Source organism: Oryctolagus cuniculus, chromosome 7, assembly GCF_964237555.1.
Source record: "Oryctolagus cuniculus chromosome 7, mOryCun1.1, whole genome shotgun sequence".
Classification (NCBI taxonomy): Eukaryota; Metazoa; Chordata; class Mammalia; order Lagomorpha; family Leporidae; genus Oryctolagus; species Oryctolagus cuniculus.
In genome coordinates this window covers 121,001,071-121,022,645 of record NC_091438.1, presented here as the reverse complement: position 1 = coordinate 121,022,645, position 21,575 = coordinate 121,001,071, and the positions used below count along the sequence as shown (strand labels likewise).

The window sequence follows — 21,575 nt, the reverse complement described above, 5'->3', positions numbered from 1 at the left end:
GAGGCTATATTGTGAACAACAGAGGTAAAATCTCTGCTATAATGAAACTTTCATTAAAGAAATAAAATAATTTCATGATCATGAATGCAATGAGGAAAAGAAAATAAGATGTGGGGATATGGCAGCGACAGGGTACACTTTTCTAAGGAAGTGGCATTCCAGGGACTTGTTGCCCCTCCCTATCCCTGATCTAGGCACAGAGCCAGCTTGGTTTACCTCAACACACACTCCTATAACTCTGAATCTTGTTAGTGAACTACCGGATTCTTATTTCTTTTATGAAGGCGCCAGACCCTTACCCATGGTTGCTGCTGTTTGCTTGGTGTATTCACAGAGAAATGCATTCTGTATCACTGCACGATCTACTCCACAAGTGACCAGAAATGACAATCTGGCGCAGCAAGTTCCACGGCAAAGGAAAGCAGAAGGGGCTGTGTTTCCCAGCAGAGGCACCTAACTAGGCTTGGAGGAGGAGGCGGACAAAGCACAGCGGATTCAGAAGCTCCAGTCAAATGCAGGCCCTGACCCTCTTCTCAAACCCTCACTCTACGAACTACCACAGTTAGGAAATACTCCCTACTTTCTCTGTGAAGATGGAGACAACTGGCACTTCCAGGATAGCCTTGGGCAGCAGTGCCCACAAGGAGGCCCAAATCCTCCTGCTGGGATCTCTTGAGTACCTTGGATTTCTATATTTTCACCGGGACCCTGGGGTAGGAGAAACCTTACTCTCAGGGCTGCTGCTAACCCATAGAGTAGTTGTTCTCATTTCTTTCTTTCTTTCTTTCTTTTTTTTTTTTTTTTTTTTGACAGGCAGAGTGGACAGTGAGAGAGAGACAGAGAGAAAGGTCTTCCTTTGCCGTTGGTTCACCCCCCAATGGCCGCTGCAGCCGGCGCTCCACGCCTATCCGTAGGCAGGAGCCAGGTGCTTATCCTGGTCTCCCATGGGGTGCAGGGCCCAAGCACTTTGGCCATCCTCCACTGCACTCCCTGGCCACAGCAGAGAGCTGGCCTGGAAGAGGGGCAACCGGGACAGAATCCGGTGCCCCGACCAGGACTAGAACCCGGTGTGCTGGCGCCGCAAGGCGGAGGATTAGCCTACTGAGCCGCAGTGCCGGCCAACTCATTTCTTAGGTCTGCTGTCACCAAGCACCACAGACTGGTGGCTTAGAATAACCGAAGCTTATTCTCTTATGGTCTTGGAGACTGCAAGTCCCAAACAGAGGGTCAACAGGGTTGGCTCCATCTGAAGGTTCTGAGGGAAAATATTCTAGGCTCTCCTCGCTCCTGGTGGTTGCCAGCGAGGTTTTGCAGTCCTTGGCCTGCAGCCACATTGGGGCCAGTCTCCTCCATCACACTTAGCCTTCCTCATTGTGTCTGTGATTCTGTGTCTGACTCTCCCTCTCCTTTCTCTTATAAAGACATCAGTCATAGCATCCAGGGCCCACTCTAATCTACTAGCGCCTCATCATAACTTGACTGTATTTCCAAATAAGGTCACATTCACAGAGACTAGGGTTAGGACTTGAATCCTTCTTTTAGGGCGAAACAATTCAACCTGCAACAGCACCTTTATGCAAATTGGAAACAGGTGCCCCCTTCGAATGAATGCTGCCACTCTGCTCATGGCTCGGTGAGCAGATGTCATTTTTGTATGAATTACAAAATAGAACCCTTTCTCCTAGTGGAGGCAGCTCCAAACCAGGACACAAGGCTTTGTACTTGTAGCCTAGGCTGGATTTCTCATTTGGCCACTTATGGCTCCCACTCCAGGACACGCACAGGTACTCGCCCTTGCCTGCTCTGCTCTCAGACAGCTGCCTCTCGCCCATCCCTCCCTCCCCCTGCCCACCTTGCTCCTTCCATTGTCATATCCTAGGGATAGGGCCCATTCCTGTTCTCTATCCGTTTTTGGATGTCTTTTGAGGAATCATCTGATTCTGTATCTCCCGTGAACAGCTGACATTTTTGCCTGGTCAACATCTGTTCCCTTTTCTGGAAACTGTCCTAATTCTCTTTTGGGGCAATTGTCCCTCTCCTACTTGCAGTTCATCTGGTTTGGGTGGGACTGATCCCATTCTCCAACTGCAGAGATGGGCTTGGCTGATCAGAGCACCTCACACCCTGGTATAATGATTGAGCTTAGAATATTTGATAAATAACCCTGATTTTTGCCAAAACTATTGAAGCAGCGGCATTCTCATGCAACAATAAGATGCCTTATTGTTGGGATAAACCTGAAGCCAGCAGGGAATGAAGCCAACCCAGAAGAGAGTGAAGCTAAGAGGCAGAGAATCCTGATAATATAATGTAATCACCTGATTCCAGCTATGCCTGAAGCCAGATATATCCCTGCATTTACAGTAACATGAGCCAACAAATTCTGCTCCCACCATGACCCCTTATTTTTTCCCTTATAATTGTCAGATGTGTGTTTGTGTCATTTGTAAGCAGAAGAATCCAGATTGAATGCTGTATGTGACACTGCTCTGTGCTTCCAAAGCTCTGTGCTCTCTGGCCCACCAGGGTCTTCATGCTGTACTGAATTAGCTGCCTGCCTAGACCTGTTAAGATTCTTCAAGGAGTGAGGGCGTGGCACTAGGGAGTGGGCTCTGCCCCTCCTAGAGCTGCCAATGCTGTCTGCATTTTGCTTCACTTTCCCAGGCTCACATCTTCTCAGCTCAGGGTATCCTAACCCTGCTAAGCTGCAGTGAGGGACACACTGCTGCTTGTTAGTCTCTGCATCACCCAGCTGGTTAGCTCCCCCAGAGACCTCTTCCAGTGCCAGTGTTTCTTCCTCTGTGAAGCCTTCTCGGACTGTTGCGGTCTACCCGGATCTCCTTCTTTTCTGAAACCACCGTGAACCACTGCATTGTATTGTGGCTGTTGTGGCACTGGTGCTGGTCCAGTTTTCCCAGTGCCTTTCAAAAATTTCAGAAGGCAGAAGTCTCCTTCCAAAATTCTTCACATAAACTCAGGGAAGAGTCACACTATGATATGTGGTTCAGATGAACTTTAATGCACACACCATCAGTGCTACTATAATAAGAAGAACAGATATATTAAGAAAATCCAGTTTGTATCAATAAAACATATCAACACAGAACAGGGAGGTACCATAGATATTTGCAAATGGGTACCCTATATTTCCACATATCTCTTGATATTTGTACACAGCTCACAGCATCATGTGACATTTCCTGTTTCGTATGCCACTGAGAAGAGGTGTTAGTATGCAGAACACAGCCAGAATAAAAGAGCATGAAAACAGCTGCTAAGCGGGAACCTGATGGGGAGAGACAGGAGAGTTACTATTCCTCTCTGCTCAGTCTTGCAGAGGGACAGCTCCAATTTTTGCTAATTGCTCCTCCCGAGGAATTGTGCTCAGCCCATTACAGTACTTCTTCTCAGCTGGCATGACATCAGCCTGGTCCCTGGTTGAGCAAGTTAGAAAGAGCAATTGGGGGAATTGAAGACAGTTTGCAAACCGAGGAAGGCAGCATCTCTCTGCGTGACTGCGGGTCCATCTGCCTCTGGCTCTGGGACATGAGGAAAGCCTCGGCTGCTCAACCCTGCTCTGGGTTCAGTCTTGTGAGGGAGTGGGAGTGGTGAGAGGAGTGTGTTCCTCTCCCTCCTTTTCTCCCACAAGCAGACAACAAGCCAGGTGTAGACACAATTGCTGCTCAGGGTTTCTCTTCAGCTGCCCTCCTTCTGCCATCATCCCAAGCCCCGAGCCTCTCCCCACCTCCACACAGGCAGGGTCCAGGAACAGGAGGCAGCTCCCACCCTGTTCTGAGACCAACCAAGGCATTTACAGCAGTCTCCATGTAGTCATGGGTACCCTGTTTCACTGATGCAGGTGCCAGCTTTCCTCATTTCAGTACAGGGAATGATAGACTCCCTATCACAGGGTTGTGTCAAAGATCACTGGAGTGGCCGGCGCCGCGGCTCACTAGGCTAATCCTCCACCTTGCGGCGCCGGCACACTGGGTTCTAGTCCCGGTCGGGGCGCCGGATTCTGTCCTGGTTGCCCCTCTTCCAGGCCAGCTCTCTGCTGTGGCCCGGGAAGTGCAGTGGAGGATGGCCCAGGTGCTTGGGCCCTGCACCCCATGGGAGACCAGGATAAGTACCTGGCTCCTGCTATCAGATCAGCGTGGTGCACCAGCCACAGTGCGCCGGCCGCGGCGGCCATTGGAGGGTGAACCAACGGCAAAGGAAGACCTTTCTCTCTGTCTCTCTCTCTCACTATCCACTCTGCCTGTCAAAAAAGAAAGAAAATCACTGGAGCTTGGATGAGAAAGGGCTTTTGGAACTGTCAAGAGTGCTGAGTACACGATTAGTGTTTTTTTGCTATGGTGTTCTAATTATAGTGCTGAGGGACTCTCCTATCTGCTCTTTCCTCCTGGGCCTCGACACCATCATGGCACACTGCTCTGTTCATCCAATCGCCAGCATGCACTGGCTGATTCTTCTTGGCTGCCTTTACTTCCAGAAGTTTCTCAGAAGACAACCAATTTAAAGGCCTGTTGCCCTGGTATTTTCAGGTAAGGTTAGGTTCCTGGGACCAAATGTGAACTGGGGGGTGGGGGAGGTGGAGGATGGATGGAGCCCTTGGGAAGGGCTTCGGGAGGGGTGTACTCAGCCCCATTCTGGCACAAACACTGCCTACCCCTTAGCCCCTCACAATGTTTTCTGTCCACAACATTTTAGTTTCTAAAACATACTTTTAGGAACTGGCACTGTGGTGCAGCAGGTAAAGTCCTGGTCTGCAGTGCTGGCATCCCATATGGGCACCGGTTCTAGTTCTGGCTGCTCCTCTTCTGATCAAGCTCTCTGCTACAGCCTGGGAAAGCAGTGGAAAATGGCCCAAGACTTTGGGCCCCTGCATCTGCATGAGAGACCCGGAAGAAGCTCTTGGCTCTGGATCGGCGCAGCTCTGGCCATTATGGCCATTTGGGGAGTGAACCAGTGAGTGGAAGACCTCTCTCTCTGTCTCTACCTCTCTCTGTAACTCTTTCAAATAAATAAATATTTACAAAAAACCATACTTTTATTTGACCTTCTAACTATTTCGTGAGTTAGGCAAGATTATTAATCTCATTGTATAGATGAAATATGCTTGTCCAAGATCACAGTTTGCTGATGTCAGGACTTAAATGCAAATTCCTGTGCCCTGGAGGGCACCCCTAACAAAGGCTCCAGAACACTCTAAGCCCTCATTGTGGGGTCATTCTTCACTTCTGGAGGCTGGTTTCTGGGAGAAGTGCATGGGGCACCATTCTACCAGGTGTCTGGTGGCAGCCCCTTCCAAACATCTTGGATTAGATCTGCCTTCCTGACGCCACCTGGTTGGAATGACTTTGTGTCTGCTACAGTCAACACCACATTTGGGACCTACTATGTGCACCAGGCACTGCATGAAGGGCTTCCTATCCGTCTCTCATTTAATCTTTTCAACAGCCTTGTGAGATAGATGTTTTCCCACTTACATAACTGAGGCTTTGAGAGTAATCTGTCCAAAGTTACAAGAGTAGTGATGAGGACCCAAAACCCACATCTGTCAGACTATAAGTCCTAGGCACTTAACCACTCTGTGAAAATACTTCTTAGACCTCATCCTCTCATCTGATGTTTAAAGAGATCTGAAAATAGTTGACTACTTGCAAATCTCTCAGCTCTTTGGTTTTCAGGCTTCCAGCTGCATGGCAGTGTTTGTCCTCAGACAGATCTTGCCAGCTCAGCCTGTCACATGCCTGGTGCCTGAAAAATTAAGTCTTCCTTGAATGGGAATACGTTTCTGGCTTTGAAACACATTGCCTGATCTCAACCACAAGGCTCTCTGCTTCTTTCTCAACAAGTCGCCTCGGGGATTCTTGCTTTCCTCTTCCTCTTGCTACCTTTGAGGGACCTCCAGCCCAGGACCATCATGCATGGATGGTCCAGATGCACTTAATTGCTAAGATGCTGTCTGGAAGCCTCAGAAGCCAGGACCATAAGGCTGGCTGAGTGATGAGGGGGTCACGCAGCCTTGGCTGTTTTCATTGTACTCAAGAAGCAAGGAGGCATTCACAATGAAAGGATTCCTGCCAAAATCGTGTTTACCATTTGCAGCTCTTACAGAAAATGGGCAGAGTCACAGAGCAACAGTGCTAGGAGTGCCTGCAAAAACCATCCTGCCTAGGCTCTTCATTGAAGCCCAGGAATAGGACTTGTCTTAACCAAGTCTTCACAGCCTATTAGCTTTATCCCAGCCCATTGTTAACCTCAGGAAAAGACACATTAAAATCTAAAGGGAGATGAGAATTCTAAGCATACTCCTCAGGGATTTGATTTACTTTGCTTTGCATTAGCATTTCTATGATGTGATTTTGTTCCAAGGATAGGGAAATCTTTTAGCGATTTCCTATTTGAGTATTTGCTATGTGATCATTTCAACGAAACAGAAGTAGGCTGAAGCATATGCCACACAGCTTGGTCTGGTCAGTGGTGGGCTCTTGAGATGCTGATGTCACTGAGATGGCTGGAAAATAGGAAAAAGGATAGACAAAGGGATGGCAGTAGTGTTAACTGTTTGGCTTTTTAAAAAAAGATTTATTTTATTTATTTGAAAGGCAGAGTTACGGGGGTGGGGGGGAGACAGGTCTTCCATCTGATGGTTCACTTCCCAAATGGCCTCAACAGCTTGGTCTGGGCCAGGACAAAGGCAGGGGCCAGTAGCTTCTTCTAGTTCTCCCATGTGGGTGCAGGGACCCAAGCACCTGGGCCATCCTCTGTTACTTTTCCAGGAGCTGGATCAGAAGTGGAGCAGCCGGGACCTGAACTAGCACCCATATGGTAGCTTCACTTGATACCCGAACTAGCACCCAAGTGGCAGCTTAACTTGATACCCCACAGTGCTGGCCTCTTATCTAGCTTCTGAGCACCTGGGAAACCAGACCTGTGTGGGCCAGTGATCCCGAGGCATTAGGACCTTTGCCTGTACCACCACCAGCGTGCATGGAGAACTGCTTCACACCTTGAGAAACCCCTCTTCCTCACGCACTACAAGAGGGGAGGGTGGCAAAGAGGGTAGGTGTATTTTTCAGACTGTACAGTCTGGATCACCATGCCAGTGAGGTGTTCTGAAAGGCCTACATTTGAAAATTAGAATTTATTCACTTTGGAGTTGAAAGGATATATGAAAGAGAAAACTGAGATCCAAAGAAGAAACAATATATTTTGGGGAGGATTCTGATTGGTTCTGCATGATCTCAAGCTCTCTTTACTGACAGTCTTCACTAGGATCACTTGGTTTCAGTAAAGTGATCACCATTGCCAGAAGAAATAGGGGAATAAATGACAGCTGGTTGTTCCTAGAAATGACTTACAGAGGCGCAGGGGTGGATTTAGGACTAGAAACAAAATGAATTTAAAAAAACTACTACTAATAATAATGCTATTATTAAGTGTCTGGATTATTTTCATGTGTGATATTGAAGAAAAATCTGTTACTGAGTTTATTCATTTATATTTTTAAAAAATATTTATTTGAAAGGCAGAGTTAGAGAGAGAGAGGGAGAAACACAGAGATCTTCCACCAGCTAGTTCACTCCCTAAGTGGCCACAAAGGGTAGGGCTAGGCCAGGCCGAAGCCAGGAGCCAGGATGGGTGGCAGGAGCCCAAGCACTTGAACCATCATCCACTGCTTTCCCAGGTGCACTGGCAGTGAGCTAGATAGGAAGTGGCACAGCCAGGACACAAACTGGCACCCATATGGAGTGCTGGTGTCTCTAGTGGCATACCACAACACCAATCCTTTTTTTTTTTTTTTTTTTTTTTTTGTATTTTTAAAAGATTTCTATTGTGTGAAGGATGGATTGTAAGGAAACAAATGGAAACCAGCTAGAAAATCTGTGGTAGCTCTCTAGAGGAGAAACAATGATAGCTTGGACCAAGGTCATGACAATGGAAATGAAGAAAGAAGGCATATTTGAGATAAGTAGGAAGGCAGGCATTTGGTCTGGCAGTTAAGACACTGTCCCATATTAGAGTGCAAGGGTTTGATTCCCAGTTTCAGATTCCAGCTTCTTATCAGTGCAGACTCTGGATAAAAGGTGTTGGGTAGTTGGGTCCCTGCCACCCATGTGGGAGACCCAGATTAAGTTCCTGGATCTTAATTGTTATTGTGGGCATTTGAGAAGTGAACCAGTGGGTGGGAGCTCTGTCTCTGTCCCTTTCTCTTCTTCTTGAATTAAAAAAAAAAACTATAGAACCATAGGATTTGTTGCTGGTTTAGATGCAGACTAAGAAAAGAGGAAAATCCAGGAATTAAGGATGTCACCTAGGTTTCTCTGAAGACTAATTTTCACAGAAGTCATATCATGTTTGGGACAGAGTTGAGTTTCTATTTGTGCCTATTGAGACATGGAAATAAATATCTAGTATGAACTTGGGTATACATGTCATTACCAAAGACTTGGCATCTATAGCCTCAGAACTCAATGAGTACTCCAGGAAAGAGTATAACCAGAGCATAGGGCCTGACTGTTCTCTGAGCCATCTTTTCTGTACACACTGAGTCCTTCTGTGGGCTTCTGGGCAGGAATTTCAGGTAGGAATCACAACCATCATCTATAGGGAATCCCTTGGAATGAGAAGCCAGATTTATCCTCAGAAAAAGCAGAAAAAGCTAATAAGTAACCAAATGGACTGTTTAGCAAGCCTCAAAACTTCTCCAGCTTGCTGTATCTTGATGCCCCCAAATCAGGCTCTTTGTACAACCAAATGATGAGACTGCCTTGCTTTAAATCATTTTGACCCTCCTCTTGGGGGGATATCCTTAGAGTTAGGTCTTAAAACCCAGGAAATTTACCACACTTAGGTTCAGATAACTTAGGGGTGCTCCTGTGGTGGACTGAAAAATCAGCCACAATATTTTATATTAGATGCTATATTTCTCCACCTGTTGAGACTGGGCTTGGCTGTTAGTTGCACTAGTTAGTGGGACATTAGCAAATGTGATGCGAACAGGGCCTTGAGAAGTGTTTTTGTGTTGGATCTGGCCTTCCCCTGCTGCTGGGAAAACTTCTGCCACTATGAACATTCTTTGGGCAGCCCTCTGGGAGATAACAGCATGTGAGGAGTGGCCTCAACTGCTCCAGTCCATCTCAGCTGAGACCCCAAACACGTGAAGGAATTCATTTTACACCATCCAGCGCCAGTTAGAAGAATCACCCAGCCCCACTACAGAACTGTGAGAAATGAATGTTGTTTCAGCCATTAGGATTTGGAGTGGTCTGTTAGGTCCCTAAAGGAAAACAGTGAATTCTTAACCAGGCAGTCTCTTTCACAAATACAAATATTCTTTTTCCCGCCCTTATTCTTCTTGGGGGATTTGTATTTGATGAACCATCAAAGGTCTGAACTGCAAGATGAAAGCTTACTTGAAGATGTGAAGCAATGGCCAGTGGGCAGTGGAGGTATTGGAGGCAGTAGTCTTCTTCCTAGGGCTCCTGACACAGCTCCTCAAAGTTGATTCAGGCTTCCTGACCTTGTGTTGTTGTTGTTGTTGTTTTTTTAAGATTTATTTATTTATTTGAAAGTCAGAGTTACGTAGAGAGAGGAGAGGCAGAGAGAGAGAGAGAGAGAGAGAGAGAGAGATCTTCCATCTGATGGTTCACTCCCCAATTGGCCACAACGGCTAGAGATGAGCCGATCCAAAGCCAGGAGCCAGGAGCTTCTTCCAGGTCTCCCACATGGGTGCAGGGGCCCAAGGACTTGGGCAATCTTCCACTGCTTTCCTAGGCCATAACAGCAGCAACCAGGACTCGAACTGGTGCCCATATGGGATGCTGGCGTTTCAGGCCAGGGCATTAACCCACTGTACCACAGCGCTGGCCCCATGATCTTGTGTTTTTATGGCACCATGGACTGTTCCTTCACAGTACTTGTAATCACATCTGGGTGATGATTTGACAATATCTGAAGTAAACCATGAAGCCATGTATTTCATTAAGGCAAGGACCGTGTCTACCTTGCCAACAACTGTACCCTGGAACATACTAGACACTCATTTGTTGAATGAATAAATGAATAAATAAATTTAAGTTTTGCTTTCTTTATATAAGGGAGCCAGACCTTAAAGTTTTAAAAATTTAGTATTTGTATTTCATGGGATAGTCTTGCATGCATTTCTAATCATGCAACTTGATTCTCCAACTATGGCAGGTGAAGGCTTGGGATGAAGGATATGAAATCAATGAGAGCCAGGATACTGGTTGTTGTCATCCTTTCCCTACCCCCAAACTGTTGGCAAAGTCCAAAAACCATTCCTCAAGACAGTACAGGAAATTTGATATGCAAGGCTTTGGGGCAGGAATGGGGGATATGAGTGAGAAAGCCAGGTCTGGAGGATGTTCAATCAATTCTGTTATAAGGCTTTGGTCACAAAGCAACTGCAAACCAAAGACCCAGCTGAGGTTATTCACAACTTTGAGAAGCCTTGGGACTCTGTTACTACCACTGCCCCATTTACCTTTCATCTGAGAAAACCTGAAGAGGAAACCCAAAAGAACCTGACAGAGGTGGGTTCAAATGCTCCTGCGGATGACTTGGGCATGTTAACTTTCCAAAGGCTATGTTCCTCATCTGTCAAATTGGAATAATATTTTAGAAGCAGCATCTCCTTTAGATTTAAGGTACTTTGCTAGAAAGAATCATCATTTTTATCTATATTATCCAGGGTTTAATAGTGCTAGACCCATAGTAGGTACCCAGAATAGATGAATTTCTTCTTGAAGTGGATCAAAGAACCAATCAGGCCCCACCACTAATGCCCTGTCAGAGCAATTAAGAGATTTCTTCCCATTCTGTGGACCTCAATCTCCTCCCCACCCTGAAAAATAGAAGCCAGGACAAGAGCTTCTCTAAGCTCCCTTCCAGGACTAATATCCAACAGATATCAGACTATTCAGTATACCCTCCCCCACTGTTGCTCCTAGAAGTTAATGTTACAGACTGAGGAGACAAAACTTGCACATTGTATTTACAGATAGACACACAATGAAAACAGATTCTGTGAATAACTACAATACTGTATCATACTTTTGGCCTACTTTTTCCTCTTTTGAGGTCAAGAGTTTGTTTAATTGTCTCTTATTTGCATTTGCTTGGGAAATTGCCACTAACACACACTATATGCAGCTTGAACCTTGGTGGCTAATTGCACTGTTACCGTGATTGATGAACCTTGTGTGCAATCAGCTTGAAGCTGCTGCCTTCCACTTGCCAGAAATGAGGTCACAGAGCAGGGTGGGGAACTGCCATCTAGCAAGCAGGCCTGACTGCTGCCCAGTAGAATGGTTTGCAACTCTAAATTCCATCTGTTGTGAAGATACTTGTTCCCTTGAACTGGCTCCAGATTTTAAAGAATTTGACAGTTTTTAAGTAAAAGAATCAGCCTTTGCCTGGACACTGGGTAGGAAAGAAAAGATTAATGAACATATAGATGCTAGAATATCTAGGGGTCATGAGGATCGTGGTCTGAAATCCTGGTATTAGGTAGATGGTGTCGCTCCTTAGAAAAGATAGTAATTATCCATGAAACCATGCAACTTCGCAGCATAAAAAGCACATCTCCAGACCACTGCCTTGTGGAGGGACAGTATTCTCTCATGGTCAGAGGATTAACCAAGCCACATTGCTGAAACAAGGAGGTGGCTCAAAGCACGGCCTGGAAGCCAGGTAAGTATCACCTGGCGGAAGCAGATACAGGGAAAGTCAGCACGTGGGTCTGCCAGGCACTGAGCATTTTCTGTGCAGGCCTAAGGGACTCGGTTGTCTCAAAGACTGACTTTCCTTTCTTGAGCATCAGACATCCGTCAGCTCAGATTAGTCTCAGCGGTTGAACAATCTGTTAACAGATTAGACGTGTAAGTCTTTTCTCTAGTAGACCTGGAATCTGATGGCCCTGGGATTGAATCCTAACATGGCTCTAAAGCTGTGTGATCTTGGCCAAATCTCTTCATCTCACTGGATCACAGTTTATCTGTAAGAGATGCAGTATAAAATGTGGCCGAGCCTGCTGCCTGGGTTTGAACCCCAACTCCACTGTTGACTCATGATATGACTGTATCCAAGCTTGAACCACTTTGTACCTTTGTTTCCTGTCTTTAAATGAGATTGATTACAGTGCCTCCCCCACAAAGATGTTGGGAAGATAAATAAGTTAACACACATAGAGTACTGAGAACAATGTTACAGAGTCAGCAAGGCCTGTGTGTCACTAACTAACAATGGGCTGCTAATCCTGCTCCCTTGGGCTTTTCAGGTCCACTGAAATGGTGAAAGTCCATGCCTGTCCATGCCTGAAGGGACCTTTAAAGAGCACCCAAATAACTGCCCTCATGTTACAGGTAGGAAATCGGGACTCAGATGTGGGCACTGACTGGTCCACAGCCACACTAGGTTCAATGGCAGAGTCCAGGTCTCCTGATTCCAAGTGCAAATCTCTCCTCTACACCACACCGCACCGATGGTTCTTTTTATTTGGTTGTTAGACCAGTGGCTAGGGAACACACTTTCCTGGGATAATGGGATAATCAGCTGCATTTGAAGTGGAGAGGAAACTGAGGAGAGACTACCTGTGCCCCCCCCCACCTCCACCCATGAACTTGTAACGTGTATGTTAGTGTAGTGGAAGGAGGCTGAGGATTCCTGCCGTAGTGGAGAAGAGAGATTTTCAGGAACCACTGCCAGTTCCTTGTCATTGTTTCAGCTAAAACCCAAACATGTGCCTGTGTCCAAGAAAGCTAGAATCCTGAGCTAATTCATTCTGACCTCATAGTATCTTTTTTACTTCAGGTGTTTAATGAAGGGGTGACACACACACCCCCAAGTGGTTTCACACAGGCTCTCTGGTTTCACTCTTAGGAGAATGGGGGTTGAAGTGATACCTCTGAGTTCAGCTGTTCAATTTCTCAGGGTCACGCCCCCTTAGAGTTATTCTGCTTTCAATCGCATCTCTCAGTTGGACTGCTCAGGAGTAACCGGAAGATGGGCTGAAAGAAAGGGGCATGATGGGAGGAGACCCCATGAAGAATGGCGGGTTGGATTATAGAGGTTTTGACTCAGAGAAAGGGCAGGTCCCAGATCCCTGTGCTCAGATCATCTAAGGGTACCATGGAGCACGGGGAGCAGCGACTGTGACAGTGGAGCTTATATAAATGGGGTGGGAAGAGTAAGAAGACTTTCCAGGAGCCATATTTCAGTATGAAGCAAGGAAAACTTACTGACTATGAGAGCTGCCCACAGAGAATGTGGACAATAAGCTTGCTCCCATTCCTGCCTGTTTTTGAAGCACAAAAGAAAGAGACATGGGGGGTATGAGGTTCCACAACCACTTGTCAGAGACAGGAAGGTGAGAAGTGACCAGCCCAAAGAGGTCAGGTCAATTCCCACCAACTCGAGAATTTTCAGATTCTGGGAGTCTGAGTGGAGCTCCCAGTTACGGAGCAGCTGGAAAGCTGCAGTATCAGAAACTCATGACCTATTTCTTCTTCTGGCTGGTGTTTCTCTTTGTCTTTCTCGAGCTCACTTGCTTGCCCTTTTGCAGAGCAGGAACCTTTGACATTTTGCAGGGGATAATCTTTTTCCTCTAAGTGTGTTTCTGACTCAGCCTTTGCTCCTCCAGCATCATGAGAGACCGGAGCTCTCCGGAGATTAGCTCTGGCCCTGTCACCACAGCAACTGCCCGGGCCCTGCGGGCATCCGTGGTAACAGGCACAGGGCTTGGAGAGGAAGCCCCATGGGGAGCCTGACATGAAACAAGCATGTCTGCACTTTGTGAGGCTTTCTTTGTAATAGGATTAGCTGCACAGGTGGGTCTCACTTGACACATCTGGCCAGTTCCAGAAATTGTGTGTGTATGTGTGTGTGTGTGTGTGTGTGTGTGTGAAATTTTGATAGATGGAGGAAATTTTATTTTAAAGGCAGAAAAGAGGCCAGCTTTTCAAGTCCCAGCAGTGAATCCCGTTTGTAAAACAGAAAGCGTTCTTTTGTGAGGCAAATCTCCACCCACTGCTGACCGACCTGCACTGCCAGGCTAGGGCTGGGGGTCTGTGATGGGGCCATCTGCAGCATACCCTGGGGGCAGGCCAAGAACAGCAGCAGCCTAGCTTACTCGGGCTGGGAGTGCACAGCAAGGAACAGGAGGGGCAGAGCAGGTGTGGGGCCGCAGGAGGGGATGTGAGGAGGGTGGGCCTTGCCTAGCATGAGCAGTTCTGCTGCAACAGTGGTGGGGCGTCCGACAGGCGCGTGTTCTTGGAGGCGCCCAGCATGGAGGGGTCTGTGTCCAGAGAATCTGACATCTTGTCACAAATGGCATCTACCAGGCACTCAAAGGCCTGCCTCACACTGATGTTCTCCTTGGCACTGGCTTCGAAGAAGTCAAACCCTGGAGAGAGAAGAGAGAGAAGTAAGGACTCTTTCCATCTCCCCACCGCTCCCAGCACTCTGGAGTGAAGCAAGGAGGCCAGTTCTGTGGGCAGAGGATGCTGCTCCAGGAGGTGCTACAGGGCAGGGGTTTTAGACTCAGATCTTAGTTCTACCACTGACGGCTGCTTAGCCCACAGCAAGTCACTTACTCTCTTTATAAGTCCATTTTCTGGTTTGTCAATGCTGATAATTTTTTACCTACATCATAGCTATTTCAAGTATTACATCAGAAGTGTAGAGCCCTGTGCCTGAACATGGGGTGGAGGAGGGGGTGTCTTTAAGTGTTTGCTGAAAGAGTGAATACATAAATACGTGTGCAGTGCTTCCCAGTTTCCAAAGCATTATCTCATTTATCTTTATGTTGCCCCTGGGGGAAGGAGTGTTAAATCCTCTCCATGTCGCTGTGGCTTAGAGAAATAGGTTGGCTTGCTCAAGACAAGTAAATACACCAGGATGGCAAGTCCAGACTTGGGACTTTTACAATTTTTTCTTTTTCTTTGTTTTCCTTACTTATTTGAAAAGAAAAGAGACAGAAACAGAGCGAGATCTCCCATCTGCTATTTCATTCCCCAAATGCCTGCAACAGCCAGATCTGGGCCAGGTTGAAGTCCTGGCGGGGAAGCCAACCCTGCTCTCCTATGTGGAAGACAGGGATCCAACCACTTGAGCCAATCCTTGCTACCTCCTGAGCTATGTATTTGTAGGAATGCTGAAACTGGGAGCAGAGCTGAGACTCAAACCCAGGCATTCTGATAGGGGATGTGGGGGTCCCAAGCAGTATCTCCACCATTAGGCCAAATGCCACATTAGTTTCGGACTTTTTTCCCCCATCTGCTTGAAAGGCAGAGGGAGGGAGGGAGGGAGAGAGGGAGGAAGAGAGAGGGAGAGAGAGAGAGATGCATCTCCCATTCACTGATTCACTCCTCAAATGCCAGCAACAGCCAAGGCTGGACCAAGTTGAAGCCTGGAGCAATGGAACTCCACCCAGGTCTCCCACATGGTGACAGGGACCCAAGCACTTGAGCCATCATTTGCTGTCTCCCAGGATACATTAGCAGGAAGATGGATTGGAAGTAGAAATGCCAGGACTCGAACTGGCACTCCAGTATGTGATGCAGGCCTCCCAAGTAGTGGCTACCTGCTAATTTTGGACTTTTGACCAGGAATTTTCCTCCCTTTCTCTTGCCTCCCACCCACCCCAGCCTGGTCGGGGCTCTAGAAGGCACCTCAAGCCTCATACTGATACAGTGAACCTCTATTCACTCCACTGCAGACACACTGGCTTATCTCCACTAAGTGGGGTTCCTCTTTCCTGACCACCACTGAAATGATCCTACAGATCTCTGCTTTCATGTCCAAACCCAACAAAAGGTCAAGGGAAAGCTCCTGGGGTGTGTGACATTCTTGTCTGTTTTATATTTGAGATCCTTCATGACCCTTTCTGTGACAATGCACAGAACTTGGTTGTCCAAAGAGACACAAACAAATTCAAAGTGGCTACTTCCCTCCAGGAAACTTGGGGGCAGCCCGCAGGAGCATAAAGTGTCCTCCTGATGTCCCTGAGGGAGCCATTCTCCCCTCTTGTCTGCCCACTGTCCTCTTTTCCCTTTCTTCAGGCTTTCTTTAGTTCTTCTGAAAAGCCTGTCTGCTCCTCTCTGCCTTTAGCTCCTTCTTTCCCCTTGTGCTCCTTGCATTTTCTTCTTGGCATTCTTAGCATCTATTGAGCATCTACTATATGCCAGACGCAATGTCAGGAGCCTTACAAACATCATCTTATTTAATCCTCACAACAGTCTGTTTGGTAAATATCATCATCTCCAATTTATAAATGAGATAATGAAGGCTCCAAGAGATTGCATAACTCACATAAGACCATGTGACTGTATTAGTGGAAATTGGGTTTCGCCCTGGGTTTGGCTGGCTCCAGAGTCCTTACACAGCCCTGCTTCCTTCCTGTTTCTTCCTCTTTCTCCCTTTCACTGTGCATCTTTTCCCCAGCTATATCTTTGTCTTCCTTTACAAGTCTCTTTTGCCTCCTTTGATTTTATCTGACTACAGCAGTGTCTGAATCTGGGCAAGTCACTTCACCTTTCCAAATCACTTAGTCTCTCTGAATGGCAGACTCCTCTCTTGTCAAGTAGGAATAGTGACAGCGTCCTCCTGCTGGGAGCAGTTGGGAGGATGGAGCGAAATGATGAATACGTCGCTGCACGCCACTTGCCCGTTATCATGGCCGCCCCTTTCTGCTCTCCTCTCTCATCTTGCTCCTCTCACCTCTTCTTCTTCCTCCCTCTTCCATCACCTTCTCCCACAAAGGAGGGGATGCCTTTCGTCCGCCTCCTTCTCCCTATTATTCCACCATCCACAGAGAATGCTGCAGCAAAGCTCCTTTCCTCCCCGCCCCCAGCTGGAAGGTACTCACAGCTCCCATCAGCCCCTCCCCCATGGGGGTGCTGATAGCCTTGCCTGTGGCCCACTTCCCAACCTGAGAAAGGCAAGCTGCAGAAGTGCCTGCTAATTGTGGACATGTGATGAAGGAGGAGGCAGCTGCTGGCTCATTATCCCCAGGCTGTGGAAACCATTGGCTTCAGACAGCTTTTCTTTAATAAATATCACCAAAAGATTGACTCCGAGATCTTTGACTGGCTTCTCACAAATGGTTGGTGTTTGGAGAGGCAGGACGAGTATATAACTTGTCCAGAAGGGGACAAACAGGTAAAGTAGTAAATGGGCTTTGACCTTCAGTTTGGATGAAGATGAGAACACAGGTCAAGGCCAGGGCACAGATCTCTTCTGAAGAGTTGGCACTGAGAAGACATGCCACATTGTGCAGGAGGGCAATGAATGGCTAGAGGCCTGGGGGATTGGGATTTGAATACGTCTCCATCACTACCAGCTCTGTGACCTTGGGCAAGCTGCCTAATCGCTTTCAGCCTCCATCTCCTCATCTGTAGAATGAACTGAATATTACCTGCCTCATAGGGTGGGAGTGAGAAACACACCAAAGAATGTGAAGTGAATGGTGTATGGAATACATGATTATTTCCTTTCCTGTCTGTCCTCAGCCCACCACAATCTCAGCTTCTTTGCCTCCCCATCATCTCCCAAGGCCTTTGGGGGAATGCTGTTTTTCTTCATTGTGCAGGGTCAATCAGTAAACCAGGTCTTTATTGAACATTGACTTTATGCCAGGTCTCGTGTTGACTGCCAGGATCAAACTCAGCTGTGTAGACACACCACTAAGAATGTCAATCCTTCACATCTGCATAGACCTTAACAGTTCACAAATACAGGTTTAAACCTGTGGGGTGGTATTTGGTTTAGTGATCAGACGCCCCATTTCCGAATGCCTGGGTTCAATTCCTGGCTCCAGCTTCGATGTCAGCTAATGTGTACCCTGAGAGGGAGCAGGTGATGGCTCAAATAGTTGGATTTGTGCTATCTATGTGGGAATCCTGAACTGAGTTTCCAGCTCCTGGCTCCAACCCGGCCCCAGCTGTTGCAGGCATTTGGAGAGAGAACCAGTAGTTGGGAGCTCTCAATCTGTCCTTTCGTGCTGCCTCTCTACCTCTTGAATAAATTTTAAAAAATAAAGTGATCTATTTAGAAACATCAACACAACTTTGTTAAGGTGGGGCAGGGGAGAGCAGACAAGGGTTGTCTCTTGTAATTTGCAGATTAGGAAACCAAGGATCAGCATAAGTTTCTTGTCTTACTTTCAGTTGGACCAGTAATAGATCAATCTATAACATTCTAATCCAGGTAGAGCAAACCAGAGGCCATACAATGCAGGAGAGGGAAGCATGGCAGGAGAGGAAAGGAGGAAGAAGCTTCCTGAAGCTAGTGGGGTTGTGAACCTTTAAAATCAGAACTGAGAGAGAACGTTGTGGCATAAGGAGTAAAGCCGCCGCCTGCAGTGCCGGCATCCCATATGGGCGCCAGTTTGAGTCCTGGCTGCCCCACTTCTGACCCAGCTCTTGCTGTGGTCTGGGAAAGCAGCAGATGATGCTCCAAGTCCTTTGACCCCTGCACCCATGTGGGATGCCTGGAAGAAGCTTCTGGTTTTGGATCAGCTTAGCTCCAGCCATTGCAGCCATTTGGGGAGTGAACCAGCAGATGGAGACCTTTCTCTCTGACTCTCCCTCTCTCTGTAACTCTAATTCTCAAATAAATAAATAAATCTTTAAAAAAAAATCAGAACTAGGCAAGTCTTTTTTTTTAGATTTTATTTATTTAGATTTATTTTGTTTATTTGAAAGGCAGAGTTACAGAGAAAGAGAGGGAGAGAGAGAGAGAGCTCTTCCATCCACTGGTTCACTCTCCAAATGGCAGTAGTCAGGGCTAGGCCAGGCTGAAGCCAGGAACCAGGAGATTAATTTGGGTCTCCCATATGTGTGCAGGGGCCCAAGGACTTGGGCTGTCCTCTGCTGCTTTCCCAGGTGCATTAGCAGGGAGCTGGATTGGAAGTGGAGCAGCTGGGACTCAAATTGGCACCCATATGGGATGTCAGCATTGCAAGCAACGGCTTAATCCATTATGCCACAATGCCAGCCCTGAGTTAAAGTCTTTTACCTAATTAATTTTTCATTCTTTAAGACTTATCTTAGATATGACTTCTTCATTTTCTTTTGTGTTTTTCTCTGCCATAGCACTTGTTACCCTGTGTGGCAGAAGTCCATTTGACAGGGGCTGGAGTTTTGGCACAGCAGGTAAAGCTGATGCTGGCACCCTATATGAGTGCCAGTTCGAGTTCTGGCTGCACTGCTTCTGATTCAGCTCCCTACACTTGGGGAGGAGGTGGAAGATGCCCAAGTATTTGGGCCCCTGCCACCCACATGGGAGACCCAGATGAAGCTCCTGGCTCCTGGCTTTGGACTGGCCCGGCCCTGGCCACTGCAGCCATCTGGGGAGTAACCAGTGGATGGAAGATTTCTCTCTCTCTCTCTCTCTCTTCCTCCTCCTCCTCCTCCTCCTCTCCTCTGTCACTCTGCCTTTCAAAAATTAATAAATAAATCATTAGAAAGAAAATTCCATTAGCAAAGATTGTGTCATTCATCTCAGCTCCAGCACCAGCTGTAGGAATCATTGAGTGTTGGCCGAATGAAGGAGGTGGGAAATGAGCACAGAGAGTATGACTGAGGGGATGTAGACAGCAAAGGGTATGACAGCTAAGCAAGGCATGGTGGACACTGAGCACTGGGGACACTGGGTGAATCACAGTTCCTACCCTGGAGGAGCTCCTAGTCTGGTGTGGTAGACACAGTGACATTACCACAGTGATTAGTGCTCAAATGGTGGGAAGCCAGGGGAGGTACCTAACCAAGCATGGGGGCTAAGGAGGGTATCTTGGGGAAGTTGATACCTAAACAGGTATCAGACAAAGATGTGATTGTGAGCGTATGTATGAACATAAGCACCTTGGCATATGAGGCAGGAAAACAGCATAAGCACAGCTAAGGGGCAAAAAACAGCCTTGCTAAATGCTAGAAGGATCATAACCGTTAGTTACCATTAGAGCAGAAAACCCAAAGTGATGAGAGGTGAGACACTAGGAGACCAAACACAGAGAGCATATACGTCATGCCAAGCAGATATTGTCATTGTTATCTCAAAGGTACTCGAAGTATGAGAACTCTGATTCAAGCTACCAGGTCATGGGGCTAGGTAGTTCAAGGATCTCTTCTGCTTAGCAAAACCCTAGATGCACCCCTGCCCGATTACTGTCAAATTCCTGCAAGGGTCTTCATTAGTAGGCCCAGGTGGTAACCTTTTCCTCAAGTTCATTAATAAGGATCCTCAGGAGCTGAGAATCCAGTGAAGTCAGGAAGCTGACAACCAATTAAAGCAGACTAGCCTCCAGTCCTTTCTTCCCTCTAATTGGCTTCATAACAATCGTATTTCTTCTGTCTTTAATGGGGCCTGATTATTTCTTGAATCTCTGAGATGCTCCCCTGACCCCGAAACGTGTACCTGTCCTGCCCAAAGGCATCCATCACAGACCCACAGACTGCATCCACACGGCCAGCTGCTGATTTGGATAGACCTCAGAGTCTATGCCTAAACTTGCAATCAGCTAAACTCATCTCTCCTCATCCCCACATTGCTCTAGAACATTTCTTCTTCACTGTTGCATTCAAATCCAGTCTCCATTCTGCTGACAGCTTCTCATCTCATCATTTATCAGGATCCAACTCACACCCCTAGGGTCACTGATGATTTTGGCAATGGATTCACTGTTTTCCTTTCTACCCCCAAGCTTGATATCATTTTCAGAGCTTCGAGTGTCATATGGACAAGCCATCCAACACCTTGGACTCTTCATTTCTTGACCACCTCATTTCCAATGACTTTCTCTCTCATTTTGCTTCAGTATGCCCCTGTCTTATAAGCTGAGCTCTTTTGACTTGGATTTGTGTCACTGGAACTGAAAGAGGTCTGATTAACTCCATATCCAGTCACATTGGCCTAACACTCAAGACACTGCATATCCTAGCCTTTGTCTAATTCTCCAGTATCATCTTCCTGACTTATACCATGTTCCAGAAATACCAACACTTTCTCTTTTTGTACCTTTGCCCATACCATTACTCTCTAGTTCCTACTCTTTTTTTTTTTTTTTTTTTTTTTTTTTTTTTGACAGGCAGAGTGGACAGTGAGAGAGAGAGACAGAGAGAAAGGTCTTCCTTTGCCGTTGGTTCACCCTCCAATGGCCGCCGCGGCCGGCGCGCTGCGGCCGGCGCACCGCGCTGATCCGATGGCAGGAGCCAGGAGCCAGGTGCTTTTCCTGGTCTCCCATGGGGTGCAGGGCCCAAGCACCTGGGCCATCCTCCACTGCACTCCCTGGCCACAGCAGAGGGCTGGCCTGGAAGAGGGGCAACCGGGACAGAATCCGGCGCCCCGACCGGGACTAGAACCCGGTGTGCCGGCGCCGCTAGGCGGAGGATTAGCCTAGTGAGCCGCGGCGCCGGCCCTCCTACTCTTAATCATCTTCATTACACATATGTGGAGTCATTGATTTTTTTTTTTTTTTTTTGACAGGCAGAGTTAGATTGAGAGAGAGAGACAGAGAGAAAGGTCTTCCTTCCGTTGGCTCACACTCCAAA

The 21,575-nt window shown here is 47.2% G+C and overlaps 1 protein-coding gene and 1 long non-coding RNA gene across 4 annotated transcripts in view; one reads left to right on the top strand and one right to left on the bottom strand.

The window, feature by feature from the left end:
- The first annotated feature begins 11,584 nt into the window (after window positions 1–11,584).
- LOC138850651 (uncharacterized) overlaps window positions 11,585–21,575 on the top strand; it is a 111,985-nt gene continuing 101,994 nt past the window's right edge. For both annotated transcript variants that reach the window (XR_011390707.1, XR_011390706.1), the window contains exons 1-2: window positions 11,585–11,721; window positions 12,308–12,392. This is a non-coding gene — a long non-coding RNA (uncharacterized lncRNA). The remainder of the gene's footprint in view (window positions 11,722–12,307; window positions 12,393–21,575) is intronic.
- Window positions 12,507–21,575, bottom strand: part of RAB3B (RAB3B, member RAS oncogene family) — a 74,464-nt gene continuing 65,395 nt past the window's right edge. The window contains exon 5 of one of the 2 annotated variants that reach the window (XM_002715098.5): window positions 12,507–14,431. In XM_002715098.5, the coding sequence (XP_002715144.1) occupies window positions 14,244–14,431 (188 nt within the window). In that variant the 3' untranslated portion in view covers window positions 12,507–14,243. The remainder of the gene's footprint in view (window positions 14,432–21,575) is intronic. The other variant, XM_051857805.2, reaches the window with a different exon arrangement.